General features: G+C 39.0%; 1 protein-coding gene, 7 non-coding genes and 1 pseudogene across 8 annotated transcripts; 1 reads left to right on the top strand and 8 right to left on the bottom strand.

The window, feature by feature from the left end:
• Positions 1-128: 128 nt before the first annotated feature.
• On the bottom strand, positions 129-6,895 carry vps37a (VPS37A subunit of ESCRT-I). Its single transcript, XM_037075634.1, has 12 exons — positions 6,469-6,895; positions 4,961-5,035; positions 4,747-4,864; positions 3,903-4,006; positions 3,225-3,441; positions 3,004-3,074; positions 2,730-2,857; positions 2,575-2,633; positions 2,386-2,454; positions 1,925-2,068; positions 1,703-1,791; positions 129-1,493 (listed from the first exon to the last, which is right to left on the bottom strand). The coding sequence occupies exons 1-11, from the start codon at positions 6,576-6,578 to the stop codon at positions 1,711-1,713; spliced, it is 1,176 nt and encodes a 391-aa protein (XP_036931529.1). The 5' UTR covers positions 6,579-6,895; the 3' UTR covers positions 129-1,493; positions 1,703-1,710.
• A 440-nt stretch (positions 6,896-7,335) lies between these two features.
• On the bottom strand, positions 7,336-7,549 carry LOC119029803. The gene has a single exon (XR_005078087.1). It is a non-coding gene; the product is annotated as a small nucleolar RNA U3 (small nucleolar RNA).
• Positions 7,550-8,079: 530 nt separating this feature from the next.
• On the bottom strand, positions 8,080-8,293 carry LOC119029784. The gene has a single exon (XR_005078081.1). It is a non-coding gene; the product is annotated as a small nucleolar RNA U3 (small nucleolar RNA).
• A 371-nt stretch (positions 8,294-8,664) lies between these two features.
• Positions 8,665-8,880, bottom strand: LOC119029765. The gene has a single exon (XR_005078074.1). It is a non-coding gene; the product is annotated as a small nucleolar RNA U3 (small nucleolar RNA).
• Positions 8,881-10,120: 1,240 nt separating this feature from the next.
• On the bottom strand, positions 10,121-10,321 carry LOC119029840 (annotated as a pseudogene).
• Positions 10,322-10,858: 537 nt separating this feature from the next.
• Positions 10,859-11,070, bottom strand: LOC119029778. The gene has a single exon (XR_005078079.1). It is a non-coding gene; the product is annotated as a small nucleolar RNA U3 (small nucleolar RNA).
• Positions 11,071-12,592: 1,522 nt separating this feature from the next.
• LOC119029845 lies at positions 12,593-12,806 on the bottom strand. Its single transcript, XR_005078111.1, has one exon. It is a non-coding gene; the product is annotated as a small nucleolar RNA U3 (small nucleolar RNA).
• A 371-nt stretch (positions 12,807-13,177) lies between these two features.
• On the bottom strand, positions 13,178-13,393 carry LOC119029787. Its single transcript, XR_005078082.1, has one exon. It is a non-coding gene; the product is annotated as a small nucleolar RNA U3 (small nucleolar RNA).
• Positions 13,394-14,137: 744 nt separating this feature from the next.
• LOC119029770 lies at positions 14,138-14,351 on the top strand. The gene has a single exon (XR_005078075.1). It is a non-coding gene; the product is annotated as a small nucleolar RNA U3 (small nucleolar RNA).
• Positions 14,352-15,650: the final 1,299 nt, after the last annotated feature.

Raw genomic sequence — 15,650 nt, 5'->3', positions numbered from 1 at the left:
TGAACGAAACTTAAAAGCAACACTAATGCACTTGTGTTTTGTTGTTGCGCGATTAACAAGCAAGTGGGGTGTGTGGGTAAGCAGGCAAGACAATGCCTTCAGTGTTACAGCAAGTAAAAGAAACATGATTTATTCTAAATGCTTTATTACTCTAACAAATTAAATAAGAACATATAATACAAGGTGTCTGAGTCTTCGATTACAATATAGCCTATTATTAACATTATTTAAATACAGTATCCAATGTCATCGAGCATTACTGTAGCATTTAACCTAATATTCCCAAACAGTATCCCAAATCTGCGTCAAAAATTGTCCAGTTCAAAAGGTGTCAGAAAACATCCAGGTGCTGATATTGATCAGTATGTTTCCATGAACACAAACAACTTAATTCATGTAAAAAGCATTTAGGTAAGAGTGTGATTAAACCGTTTACCTGGTTTGTGTCATTCTGCTGACACCAGTTTACCTAATATGTTTGCAAACTGATCAACTTTGTCATCTGGATTGTGGTGACTGTGATTTTGATGTACAGTACATATGTGAATTCTGTTATGGTGTCAACACTGTGAAAAAAGTCAGATTATTACCCTGGGAAGTTTATCGAATTATGAGCGCTTGCACAAACACACTGATTTTGAGGCTGTGTTCAAGATATTACTTAAGGGGACACCCACCAACTTGATGAAGGACCACCTACTGTCTGCAAAGAGTGACAACAGCCCAAGCTTAAGGTCTCCTGACAACACTGTCCCGTCCTTGCCTCCTGTTGGAGAGATTATCTTGACTTGTTAAAGTAACACTATTCTTACTGAATTACATGAAAATGTCTAGACCAACCTTTCCAATGTAAACAGGAGATTTGCAGTGCAAATGTATTTCCTCTCTCTGTCCAGTAGGCAGTAGGACCTTTCTCGAATAATAAAGGAAGGACATGACAGTGATCTCAGAGACAGCAAACACAGACTCCAGCATCAGCATTTTAACAATTACTTCATAGTGACATTTTCTTACTCACTGCCTGGAAAAGTTTGGGAATATTGTCCTTAACAACTTGTACTATCTTCCAAATGTGTTCAATTCACCAACCACTGGCATTTCTCTTAGTGAGCAACATAAATTCTAGAAAGAAACAAAATTCTTTCCGTCAAGTCAAAACTGGACAAAGAGCATGTGCAATGGAGATTATCCACTGTGTAATCAATCCTTAGTAATGTGGTAGTAAAGGCCAGGCAAATTACTCCTTCTCCCAGTTTTGGCCTCTTGTGGTGACTCGACAGCTTCTCCATCAAACGTCACCGGGCTTTGTTAGCTCAAATCTGGGCACAGCAGGCTTTTTCTTCTTTTCCTCTCTTTATTTTTTCAAGCCCAGCACTGCGATCGTCATATTCGTGTTTCTCCAAAGTGCCCATTGTTGACTCAGTGTGCTTTTTGTCCCCTCAAATGTCTTTATCCTTTTTAGTTGGCAGCAGTTGGCTGAGAAAACATCAAACCTGAGGAACAAATGTAAGAAAATAAGAGGATGATGACAAATAGAGGGAAGTATAGTCGTAAACAAAAGCCACCAGTGCTGCCTGTTGTGAAATAGTCAGCTGAGAACCACCGGTTTCCCTCCACAGAGACAGATGACTGATTGAGATCTACAGTCTTGCGAGTTTTCTTTAGAAATTACCCTTGTAATCTGTCTGAGCGTGTGCTGTACCTTGTGTTCTAGTGGCTGGTAGGAAACGGTCCATGTGTGTTGATAGACTGTTGCAACTTTTCCTCTTTGGCTCTTCTGCTGTGGCAAAGCTGTGGAATAACACAAACACGTTCAATACACCTTTCATCTTTTTATGTTCACTACTGAACATTTGATTACATCGACAATAAATAAATGTGTAAAAGCAATAGTTACACAAACACTGCACTCTTAGTTTCTCACCGTTCTTTTCTCCATGAAGCTGGTCAGAAATTCGTCGATGTCTGTGCGTCCCTCCAGGAAGTTTTCCGCTGTCTCCTCTGACTCCTCCTCAGCCTGGTGGGCTGCAACTTTTAACCGAGCCTGTAAAGTACTAAGACTGCAACTCTAGTGAGGGAGGAAAGATATCAAAGTAAGAAACAGATATACAGGCATTTTCCAGCAGGTGGGGGCTGGTTTCTTTTAAACTGCTCACCATTTCCTCCTTTAATTTCTTTCACCTGACAAAGTGAAAACTATGTGGCTTTCAACTTCAGCACTATGATAAACTGAAAGGGAACAACCCAAGTGTACTGTTCCAAGACATGCAAATGTTAAAACTAAAAATGAAATCAAGGACATTAAACAGGCAACTTGAACCCACAAAAGCACATCCATATTCAAACCCTCCTAAAAATGAAACTGCAGTACAATGAGCCTCTTACCTCACTGAGGTCATGCTGTCGCTGCATCCTTGTCTCAAAGGCCGATTTCATCTGGGTCAGCTGTTCGTACTGTCAACAGACGTCAAAAACATCAGAAGCTGCGAGAATATAACAGCATGAATGGGTTTTTTATGTGTCCATGGGAGAGACACAATGAGAGAGCACAAGATATGAGATGTGATATCTGACCTTGTAGAGCATTTCTTGTCTTTTTCCTTCGAGCTGTGGCTCCATCTGAAGGTTTTTCTCTGTAAACGACAAACAGTTGCACAAATATCAGGAAACTTCTCTTTCATAGTTATATCCATCAAAACCTTCAGATCAGGTATCGCAGAGCTACTTACTCGCCATGTCCACTATACTGGTGACAAGTTCTTCTTTATCATTGGTGATCTGCTTGAGTTGTGGCAAACTCACAAAGAACTCCAGTAACACGTCCTCGTTTTCAGACATGCTTGACAACTGCATTAAACTGGGAAGTGGCGCAGCAGAAGGTGGCAGATGTATCGCAGTAGGTAAGAGGAGAGGGGAACAAAGACATTAATGTAATGGAATCAAAAGAAAGTTTTCAGATCTCAATCAAAATATTTCAAGTCAAGAATATTTGGGATACTTTACTTCATGTCAGTGAGTTCAGGAAAAGACTCGGGAATCTCAGGCATCTTGTACATGTGTCCGTTCAGTCCAGCCTGAAACAGACAGTGGTAGTATGAGCAACTCATGACAAAATTATCTGAACACGACCAATCTTACTTTCCTTGGCTGTCAGAGTTTTAATGTTTGAGATGCTTTCACTACTTCCTTCTACATTGGTGTATATTATGCATTGTTGAGTATACCTGGGAGTCTCCGGTGGGAACAGGCAGTGGCAGGTCAGAAATCAGTCCATATGGGGCTGGAGCTCGAGGGTGTCCATGGGCACTTTCAGCCCCAGGGTGAGGCATGGGAGCTGGACACGGAGCTGGGCCTGGACCAGCAGGCGGCGTGTGACTGGGACCCATGTGGCGAGATCCATAGTGGAAAGCCTGAGTGGGGTAAGGAGGCTTGTACATATTGCTGCATAAACATGGGAGAGAAAAAAGATTATTTCACTTAGGGATAAAACCAAATAAAACACACATGTCAAATTTATTTTCAGAGAAAAATTTTTTACAAGTTACTTTAATAGTTTTCTTAACAATGACTATTTTATTTACGAGCTTCATTGAAGGATCCAGGGACTGAGGAAACCACCAGACAGACCTTTTCAACCATAATTATTCAGGAAAAGGCACACAGGTTCTAGTTTAACACAATATGTTTGATAGTAAAAAAAAACATAAGTTACATAACATTGCCCCAAATTTCCATTATAATAACGAACTGGGTTTTAGGGCTACTTATTTACTGCAATGCCCATAAAAAAACATTACTGCAAAAGTACTTAAATTAAACTCAGGTTACGCAACACTTGAATTTCCTGTTATAATGATAAAGTACCTCAAGACAAATGTCAATGAATGAAAGAGCAGACTCACTATGGAAAGCCAGCAGGGCCACTGGACATCAAGGCAGGTGGACTCTTCCAGAACTCATCCAGCAGACTCTGAATGACCTTACCCAGATCTGAGTGCATCCCAAACTACAACATACACAATAACAAAAAACTAAACTTGGAGGAAACTAAGAACATTGTCACTTATAAAACTACAGTTTGACCTAACAAAAGTTACATTAAATATCTAACAACCAGGAAAGATAAAAAAGAAGTTCATATTGTAAAAGTTGAACATTATGTTTGCATGTTATTATAACGATCAGGGGAAGATTCACTTGACTAGGGAATAACCCATGTTTACATGCAGCTGGGTGCAGTAATCAGATTTCTCCCCATCTCTATTTAAACTGACGACGCAGTAAGAGCACAGACTGACTCTTGCTTACTCTGTGCTGAAAGAAGCACTAGTCACATGTGACTGTATCTTGCAACGATCAGCTACAGAAAGCGTTTTACTGTGACTAATCATTTCAGTTTCAGTTTTGGTCACATTTATTCATCATGTATACAGCTGTGAGTCATGATATTCCCCCTTTCAACTTGCCGTTGTGCCAGGGTGATAATGTTTCAGTGCTGTTCTTTATTTGCGGTGAATCTCTTAACAATGAAACCATGAGGTGAGGTTATTTTAACCGTGGAGAAAACAGCAAGAACAATCATGTCACCGAGTATGTTGACAGTTTTAAAACCAGGTAACATTAGACATTGGTGGTTTTCTTGAATGACTTCAGATCACAGATTTGTAAGAACACAACCCCTTGATCCAATGGAACCCCTTCAAGAAACCAAGATTTGGAATCACAAGAAACAAAACAACTACTTACATTATTGATGAGGGGGCTGGTGATAATGGTGCCATTATTGCTGTCTACTAAATGATGACCAACAGGGGGGTAGACGCTAACCACCGGCTTCTCCTGGGGGAACTGAGGAGGCAGCAGACTAAGGAAAACAGAACAGAAAATATGATAGGTGACTGTGAATCGAGCACATGGCCTGCATTTGATACTGTGACCATGTGTGAGAAACTTTACTTACACATTAACACTAATGGTGGAGTTGTTGACTGTGAATGGTATTCTGTACTCGACATCTTTCTGGATCTCTGCGAGGCTGTTGGGAAACAGTAACAAAGGAATGTCATGGTCTGTAATCTTTCATCTGTTGACTTGATCAGCACATTTAGGAAATGTAGTATACATACATCCTTTATCAGTGTTAATGCAACTTCTGCTAGTTTGGAAACAGAATCACAAAGAGAGACCTTCCATGATTAACCTTGCACAATGACTCTATAGGCTTAATCCCTTACCCACTGACAATTACAATACATCTGCAATTTGATTCACTTACTGTTGTTTTGCTAAGAAGTATAGTGTTATGAAGCAGAACGCTATTTTCCAGGCAAGTGTACACAGAGTGCACTGTACAATCTAAAAGTTTCACCACTATTTTTTTTCCTAATCCGAGTTTGTAAGAGAACCTGAATTCAAGAAACTTGACTAACGAGAAAACATGTTTTTACTTCAAAATCATACAGATTTTTTAAATAAAATAAAAATACCAGTATCGGTAGTAACAACTTTGCCCAATGTTGATTCACATACTTTTTTTGCCTCACTGCGTTACCAACACATGACTACACTCCACTAGAGATAAAGATAGATAGAGATAGATTTGCCAACTGTTACTGACGTTGATATTGGTGCCAAAATGTATATCAGTTTTTGAAACAATCTGCACTTTACATATTATGCCTGATATAATCCTTTACCCCTACAGAAGTCTGCTATGGCCTGTTTAGGGGCTTTGCCTGTTCACAGTCTTTAAACAGTATGAAACTTGTTCTCCCACTGACTCATTCTTTGACATCATCGACACGCCATGAGCAGCATTAACCCCAGTACATTAGCATCTGTGGCCCGTGCAATTCTATTAAAGTCAACAAAGGCTAATACTTTAATCTCCACATCTAATTAGCAAGCTCCTCCTAAAACTACAGGCGTGACAGGTCCGAGGGAACACTGGAATGATCACTTGATATATCAGGCCAGCTACAACGTGTGTCATCAATCCTAAATATAGACACTGTAACTGTCACCGGCTGACTTGATTAGCTAGCCAGCTAACAGCGCCCTGTCAAACCATTCCTAACTAGCTAGTTAGCTACGAGGAAAGGTTAGCAAACATTAGCCACTCGGTGTCCACGGAGGAGCACATAAAAGCAGTGGCTGTTGGTTCACGCAATATCGTGACTCCGTTATTTTGACATATCTTAAGGATGGCAGCGATAAACGCGTGCAAGCATAAAGGCAATGAGCTATATGTTAGCCTAACGTACTTCTTGTTGACTCAACTGTCAGCCAAGTGGCTAGCTGTGCTAAGTAAACACACCGTGTGTGCGCGTGTGCTCTCGGACAACATGTTCTTGTTACCAACACCAGTAGCGACAAACAGCTGACCAATCTCTGCTTAAAAGGATAAAATAAGGATACTGTTAACAAGCTGTACGGCAGCACCGGGTGACCGGTTGCCATTCACGTTACCTCGGATGAGCAGCTTTGAGAGACTCGATCTGCCGCTGTTTTTGTTGCTGTAAGCTGTTCAGAGGAGGGTGAGGTCCGGAGCCTTTGGACAAGGGGAAAAGCCAGTTCATCCTCTCCTGGCAAAACCACGGACTGGACCTGGTGACAGAATCTAAAGGCCGGTGACAGACGCAGACGAAATGGAGGAGAAAGTGAGAGATCTGCGGTGCTAACGCCTGTTAGCTTGCTGACCACCGACGGGTTGTTGTCCTCACGAGGCTTACTTTACAGCTACGTGACAAAGTCAGATGGCATGTCCCAACGTGTCGGATAAAACGTCACTTCTGTTTAAACTCGGAGCAAGTCTATGATTTCACCACTGTCGTTAATATTACCAAAGCGAGAGATGATTCTGTCTTCAGAAGACAACCTTTCGACTAAGCAAGCCTGATCAACTTATTTACGTATTACGTCACGGAGCCCCGGCGCAACTTCCTGTTTTTAACAATGTTTTCATGATAAAAGTACAGCAATTAAAGCTCAACATAAATGATATTTAATTTTTAGACCTCAGATTTAAAAGTCATTGTAAGCTTCTATTAAAAAGATTATTACCATATAAAGCCCATCTTCGTGGTCCTCTTGGAGACAACTCACTCCATTGAGTATTTATTAAATCCATATTGTAACTGAAGAAGAGCTTGGGGGGTTTAATGCATTTCTATTATTTTTCATATTTCCTGTATTTTTGTTTTCCCTTCCTGTAGTAATTCTGTTACATAATGATCTTAATTGTTGAACCATAGACTGATTAATCAATTACATTTTTTAGTATGTTCATGTTGTATTCTTACTAGAAATATATAAGTTTATCTTCACATCTTGGCAACCACTCTGATCATATTCCCTTCCTCAGTACTTCATGGAGAAATACAGAACAATCATCAATGACAGATAACATGAACTTAATCATGACTCTCCATCAGCTTCATGCTCAGAAGGGAATATCATGACTCTTCATCGTGGTTAGCAAGACCAAACACTTTAGAAACACAGTTCTCTAGTCAGAAACTATAGAAATGATCCCTGAAAGTATAGTCTTAGTTTGAATGAAGGTGAAAACTGAAGGTGTTTCACAGGATGATCATTCTCACTCAGGGTTCATCTCTGCTGTCAAAAGTCTCCTCCAGTTGCTGCATCTCGTTCTGCCATGTGGCTCTTATGGAGACTAAACATACACCAGACAGTACAGGTAAGGCTGCATTATTTCACCAGTTTTATAACACCGGGATTTTCAGACAACACAATGATCACATTCTCTTTGTCATAATTGCAAAATGAAAATCTGTTGATTATCTTTTTAGATTACTCTATAGAAAACAGAGAGAAATGTCTACATTAGATTTATTAAGAACCTGAACAAAGAGAATAACTTGACAGTTCTTAATTATCAAGGTTTCTGTTTCTTAATCAACAAATCCATTACTACATTCTTTAGATGAGCTCTAAACCTTAGTCAACCTTTAATCTGCAATGTAACTGACTAACAATATTCTCTTGCAAAAAATCTGTCTCTATAAAAGTTTTGTAATTGTTCTCAAGTGTTTTCTTTTCCTTGTGTAAATTCATGCAACCACTCTGATCATATTCCCTTCCTCAGTACATCCAGAAGAAGTACAGCGCAAACATCAATGACAGAGAGCATGAACTGAGTCATTAGTCTCTGTCAGTTTCTGATTCAGAAGGGAACATCACAACTCATCATCGTGGTTAGCGAGACCAAACACTTTAGAAACACATTCCTCAAGTCAGAAACTACAGAAATGATCCCTGAAAGTATAGTCTTAGTTTGAACGAAGGTGAAAACTGAAGGTGTTTCACAGGACGATCATTCTCACTCAGGGTTCATCTCTGCTGTCAAAAGTCTCCTCCAGTTGCTGCATCTCTACTCACTGTAGAATTTCAGAAACAGAGAAATGAATGCAGTAAATTTGCCAGAACCTGAACAAAGAGAATAACTTAACAAATCTTGATTATCAAGGTTTTTGTCTTTAATCAACACATTAATCATTAAATTCTTTAGATGAGCTCTAAACCTTAGTCAGCCTTTAAACTGCAATGTAACTGACTAACAATATTCTCATGCAAAAAATCTGTCTTTATAGAAGTTTTGTAATTGTTCTCAAGTGTTTTCTTTTCTTTGTATGAATTCATGCAACCACTCTGATCATATTCCCTTCCTCAGTACTTCTAGAAGAAGTACAGAACAATCATCATTGACAGAGAACATGTGAGCTGAGACATTGTTCTCTGTTATTTTCATGCTCTGAAAAGAATATCACAACTCATCATCGTGGTTAGCAAGACCAAACACTTTAGAAACACATTTCTCAAGTGAGAAACTATAGAAATGATCCCTGAAAGTATAGTCTTAGTTTGGAGGACAGTGAAAACTGAGGATCATTCATAAAACCTTCATTCTCACTCAGGGTTCATCGTTGCTGCCACAAATGACCAAAAATGACCAATTCATGAAAAGTGATCAAAATAAAAGTACAACGTTAATTGAAACTGCCACTAAAGCTTTTAATTTCATGTTAACAACTTCAACATCAGATTTGTCACATTTTATTTCACAGACAGCAATTTGTAACAGGGAGACCTTCAACACCAGACCTACTCAACAGGCAGCTTGAGGGCCAAATGTGGTCCTCCAGCAACCTCACTCCTCATTTTGTAAACAATTCATTAGTTACGTCTGCTGCTAAGCAGAACAAATATTCTTTTTTATTAAAAAGGTAACACTCATGCCCTCCAAACAGGAAATTTACCAGATTGACCATCTACTTCTAATGTATGTATAGTCTTTTCTTTAAAGTGTGAAAACAAAAAAAGTGAAGGAAAAAAATGAAAAGTCTATTGTTTTAACATATTTAAATTCTGAGCTTTATCTCTCCATAAAAGCAAGAAATCTCTGTCTGTGTGTGCCTCAAATATCTCTGCAGATCAGGATCAGACTGACCTGAGATTTTCAACATGGCTGCTGCGTGGTTCAAGGGTATGCAATGTTGGATTTGTTTTGACTACAATGATACCGTTAACAAATTATTTCATAAATGATTTAGCAATTCTGTTAGCATTGTCAGCCATAACCACCATAGCCACGTGTGCACCAGAGCCAATCACTGAAGCAAACAGCAATTTATGTTTGCATTATAAGTAATAAAAATGGCTCATTAAACACATTTGTAGTTTTCACAGTAAATAATCTAACTTTTTCCTACTCAGATTTTATGTTTTTTTGTGATTTTAGGTCCATTGTGTTAATACAGTATGTCAAAATGAAAAATAACTGTACAGTCACACATGTGAGGTTGTGCTGAAAATAGTGAAACCAAGCAAGGCAAGGTAAACAGTTTATAAGGTGAAATAGTGTATAATGACAAAATCAAAAAAAGTAAAAACAAAAAAAAACAAGACAGCAAGTTACACCCTAGAATATCAAAATTCACAACATACCTAAATATCCCTGACGTCCCACCTTCAAATACAGTGTCGTTTGGCCATCCCGGAAAACACTACTTAACCTTCTACTTTTCTATGGAAATACATGCTCCTACAGGCTAGGCACTAAGCACTTTTTCTTTTTTTTTTTTTCCAGTAAAATCACATTACCACTCTGATCATATTCCCTTCCTCAATACAGAACAATCATCAATGACAGAGAACATTTGAACTAAAACATGGCTCGCTGTCAGCTTCACGCTCAGAAGGGAATATCGTAACTCTTCATCGTGGTGAGCGAGACAAAACACTTTAGAAAAGCATTTCTCAAGTCAGAAACTATAGAAATGATCCCTGAAAGTATAGTCTTAGTTTGAATGAAGGTGAAAACTGAAGGTGTTTCACAGGATGATCATTCTCACTCAGGGTTCATCTCTGCTGTCAAAAGTCTCCTCCAGTTGCTGCATCTCGTTCTGCCATGTGGCTCTTATGGAGACTAAACAAACACCAGACAGTACAGGTAAGGCTGCATTATTTCACCAGTTTTATAATGCCGGTATTTTAAAAAAAATCAACAATGATCACTTTCTTTTTGTCATAATTAGAAAAGGAAAATCTGTTGATTATCTTTTTAGGTTACTCTACAGAATTTCAGAAACAGTGAAATGTCTGCAGTGAATCTGCCAGAACCTGAACAAAGAGAATAACTTGACAATTCTTGATTATCAAGGTTTCTGTCTGTTAATCAACAAAACCATTATTACATTCTTTAGATAAGCTCTAGACCTTAATAAGCTGTTAATCTGCAATGTAACTGACTAACAATATTCTCTTGCAACCAGTTCATCTTTATAAAGGCTTTGAGATTATTCTTAAGTATTTTCATTTCCCTGTACAAATTCTTGCAACCACTCAAAACATATTCCCTTCTTCAATACTCCATTAGGAAGTAGAGAACAATCATCAACAACAGAACAGGAACTGAATCCTTATGCTCTATCTGCTTCATGCTCACAAGGGAACATCACAACTCATCATCGTGGTTAGCGAGACCAAACACTTTAGAAACACATTTCTCAAGTCAGAAACTATAGAAATGATCCCTGAAAGTATAGTCTTAGCTTGAATGATGGTGAAAACTGAAGGTGTTTCACAGGACGATCATTCTCACTCAGGGTTGAATTTGACATTATTCTCTCCATGATTAGCAGAACAACGTTGTGGTAAATCTTCAGTCATTACTAGACAACAAGTCCTCCAGAGGTGATCAGACAGGAAACTAAATGGATAAAGTATGATGAAATCTGTTTTCAAGAACACTAATATTTACATCATAAACCTCCTCCAGTTGGTGAACCACAGCGCAACACAGCCAATCACTGAAGGCCACTGACAGCACAGCTGTAACACACCTGGAATTCTCATGCTTGAAATGACAAATTATCAAAGTCGTTCTGTCTTTCAGTCATCCGTTATTTAATTCCTCATATGAACACTAAAATGGTTAGGGATTTATTGGATTAACTGGATTCAGCAACAACATTGTTGTCTGTTTTTTATCTGTTACAGGCAAATAATGTTTTATGTATATTCTGGAGAGTCTGTACAGTGCAATCGGTGGTAGTTGTATTGAATTATAAATTATGTTTGGAGAAAAGAACATGTTTTTTGGAGACATTTCTGCGATGAAACCAAATTAATTGTAGACAGGTTAGTGCATTTAAACCGTGTGAATGTCTGTTTGTAGCATCTGAACCTGGACCTGAGCAGCTGGAGGGAATCACTGGACAAGTAGCTGCTGAGCTTGTTGAGATGTGTGAGCATTCGGAGCAGATGAGAGTCCAGACCTTCCTGGATATCAGCAGCGTGGCGAGGCTGCTGCACATCAGACTGAGTCAAAGAAGCTTACTCAGCAAGATCAGAGTGACACAGGAGCTGAATCTGAACATGGAGCCACTGAGATGTATTTTCACACCATGACAGCTTAACCCCTCTTGAAGTGGCTGACGGGGTTCACCAGCCACCATGCACACGATCAGCAGCAGCTTAACTTCAGCTACAATATGAGTTTGCTAAGGTTGGTGGTGGAAAACGTGTTTGGACGTCTAAAGGGTTGCTGGAGGAGCCTGGCCAAGAGAAAAAACATTTCAGCCGCTTGTATGCCAGATGTCGTTGTTGCTCGTTGTAAAGTGCTTTTTTGTTTGTTTGTTTTTCTTTATAGCGGGATCAAAGTTCAGAAACTCCCAGAAGTGGAACTCATCTCACTACAATGACTGTGGACACAAATGAATAGTAAACATGTGTTTCAAGTCAAAATGAGAGGAAAGGTTTCAGTATGGTTTCTAAGGTTTAGATCATACCTTGTGTTTTTTAACGGCTTTGTATGTTGGGCAATCAAAAGGCTCTGTGTTTATATAAGAAACAGGATGTAGATCAAACAGGTGCCTTCAAAAAGAGAATGTGGTCTGTAGCTCAGTCACTCTGGCTCTTGGACCTCACAGCTGCCAGGTACACTGGCACCAGCAGCACTTCATATCACTGCAATAAGTGAAGAGTAGGATGAGTTGTGGACCTCTATCTGAAACAGTTTGATGTCTCAGTATCAACAATATTTATGCTATTGTTTTACAGCTGTACTTCCACCACTCTGAACATACTCTCTTCCTGCATACTCCATGAGGAAGTACAAAACAATCATCAATGACAGAACATGTGAACTTAATCATCAGTTTCTGTCAGCTTCACGCTCAGAGGAGAATATCATGACTCATCATCGTGGTTAGCGAGACCAAACACTTTAGAAGCACATTCCTCAAGTCAGAAACTATAGAAATGATCCCTGAAAGTCTAGTCTTAGTTGGAACAGAGGTAAAAACTGAAGGTGTTTCACAGGACGATCATTCTCACTCAGGGTTCATCTCTGCTGTCAAAAGTCTCCTCCAGTTGCTGCATCTCTACTCACTGTAGAATTTCAGAAACAGAGAAATGAATGCAGTAAATTTGCCAGAACCTGAACAAAGAGAATAACTTAACAAATCTTGATTATCAAGGTTTTTGTCTTTAATCAACACATTAATCATTAAATTCTTTAGATGAGCTCTAAACCTTAGTCAGCCTTTAAACTGCAATGTAACTGACTAACAATATTCTCATGCAAAAAATCTGTCTCTATAAAAGTTTTGTAATTGTTCTCAAGTGTTTTCTTTTCCTTGTATGAATTCATGCAACCACACTGATCATATTCCCTTCCTCAGTACTTCTAGAAGAAGTACAGAACAATCATCATTGACAGAGAACATGTGAGCTGAGACATTGTTCTCTGTTATTTTCATGCTCTGAAAAGAATATCACAACTCATCATTGTGGTTAACAAGACCAAACACTTTAGAAACACATTTCTCAAGTGAGAAACTATAGAAATGATCCCTGAAAGTATAGTCTTAGGTTGGAGGACAGTGAAAACTGAGGATCATTCATAAATCATTCTCACTCAGGGTTCATCGTTGCTGCCACAAATGACCAAAAATGACCGATTCATGAGAAGTGATCAAAATAAAAGTACGTTAATTGAAACTGCCACTAAAGCTTTTAATTTCATGTTAACAACTTCAACATCAGATTTGTCACATTTTATTTCACAGGCAGCAATTTGTAACAGGGAGACTTTCAACACCAGACCTACTCAACAGGCAGCTTGAGGGCCGAATGTGGTCCTCCAGCAACCTCACTCCTCATTTTGTAAAATTATTAAAAAGGATTCACTTTTCTTTCATTTACCAGACTTTTACAGTATCATGAATGTAAACTGGAACTGTGTTAGTCTGTCTTACTTCTTCCAGTCAGTGAAAGAAATTCAACTCTTTTCTCACCAGTACTTTGAAATTTGGCTAAATGTAGTCACTGTATTGTTTATTTTATTTTTTTTTTACTTTTCTTATTTTGTTACTTACTAAAGACTCTCATACAAATGTTTTTTCTTTATTTCAGCACTTCCTTAATCTCTTGTCTGTATGCCATGCCAGAGCTGTGCTGTCAGTGGCATGCAGTGATTGGCTGTGTTGTCATTTACATAAAACCACATGGCAGAATGAGATGCAGCAACTGGAGGAGGGTTTCAACAGAGACAAACCCTGAGTGAGAATGATCGTCCTGTGAAACACCTTCAGTTTTCACCATCGTTCAAACTAAGACTATACTTTCAGGGATCATTTCTATAGTTTCAGACTTGAGAGATGTGTTTCTAAAGTGCTTGGTCTTGCTAACCACGATGATGAGTCCTGGTATTCCCTTCTGAGCGAGAAGCTGACGGAGAGCGATGATTAACTTCATGTTCTCTGTCATTGATGTTTGTTCTGTATTTCTCCATGAAGTACAGATGAAGGGAGTATGATCAGAGTGGTAACCAAGATATGAAAGTAAAACGAGTTATGTTTCTAGTAATATTACAATGTAAATGTACTAAAACTGAAAAATCTAGTTGTTTAATCAGTTGGTGGATTGACATTACTACAGGAAGAGATACTTTCAGTTTAAATGTTTGTCTTGTTAAAAAACACATTTATTGTGTTCATTTCTCTGTTTTCTACAATTCTATAGAGTAACCTAAAAAGATCATCAACAGAGATTCATTTTGTAATTATGTCAAAGAGAAAGTGATCATTGTATTTTTTTGAAAATCCCATTGTTTAAAAACTGGTGAAATAACGCAGCCTGAACTGTACTGCCTGGTCTATGTTTATGTGAGCCGGGCGGAAAGGTTAATATAAAAAAAAAAAGAAGATAAAATAGGGCCAACAACGCCACCTGGGTTTTTGGTTTGAGGCCTAGGACCTCTTAAAATAATCAACATTAAAATTTGGATAAAAATGTTAAAAAGGTTCATTTTATCAGGGGAGCGCAGTTAAAAACAAGTGGTGCTTTACAACAGTGAACACAATCAAAATAGAGGAGAAACAATATTTATTTTGAAATCACTCGAAGTTCCTCCCTAAAGAACTAAAAGAGCACAAACAGCTAAAACAGATAAAACAATAAACATATAAAATAATGCTGCAACACAGGGGCAGGAGGTTAAGAGTTCATGTACTGCTGGGGTCCACTCTAATTTCTCATGCCTCCTTCTCTGGGCAGAGCCTGTGGAAAAGAAAACTCAGAGCCAGTCAAATGTCCTTTTTTTCCCATCGCCACCACAGTTCTGTCCACTATTCACCACAACCACACACCGGTCTTTTGAGAGACTTGTGCGGAAGGGAGAAGTGTCACCTTCTCCCACTTGTAGCTGCTAGCGACCGATGTTTGTTTCTCACTGTGTGTCGTCCTCGATTTCCTCCAGGCCAATGCTGATGCCGTTCTTCTCCCTCCATGATGCGCCGTTGTGCTCCGTTTCTTGTTCCTCAGTCCGTGGGCTCTCTCTCTCTGTTCCCCCATGGTCTCGCTCAGCCTCTCCAATCCGTCCTCTGCCTCTCTTCTGCCCCTCTTTATCTTACCTAGTCCAAACTTTTTTGGGGGGGGCTCAAGGTGCACGTCCTTAATCTTAATCACGAGGCGGAAGTAAAACCAACATTTAAACACACACACACACACACACACACACACACACACACACACACACGCACACACTTCAACAAACACTAAAAACACCAATTCAAGGTAAAAGCATGCTTGACAATAAAATCAAAATCACATTCCGCCTTGTGACA

This window comes from Acanthopagrus latus, chromosome 1 (assembly GCF_904848185.1).
Source record: "Acanthopagrus latus isolate v.2019 chromosome 1, fAcaLat1.1, whole genome shotgun sequence".
Taxonomy (NCBI): Eukaryota; Metazoa; Chordata; class Actinopteri; order Spariformes; family Sparidae; genus Acanthopagrus; species Acanthopagrus latus.
Note: the sequence above shows the minus strand (reverse complement) of the source record. Positions and strands in the feature narration are given on the sequence as shown.

Bases quoted from the DNA above. Each gene is read 5' to 3' on its own strand.
- vps37a (XM_037075634.1), bottom strand. From the start codon at position 6,578: ATGAACTGGCTTTTCCCCTTGTCCAAAGGCTCCGGACCTCACCCTCCT. The intron at 5,036-6,468 runs GTAACGTGAATG...GTTTCCCAACAG, and splicing joins CTCAAAGCTGCTCATCCGAG to CCTCGCAGAGATCCAGAAAG. The intron at 4,865-4,960 runs GTAAGTAAAGTT...TGTTTTCCTTAG, and splicing joins TCCACCATTAGTGTTAATGT to TCTGCTGCCTCCTCAGTTCC.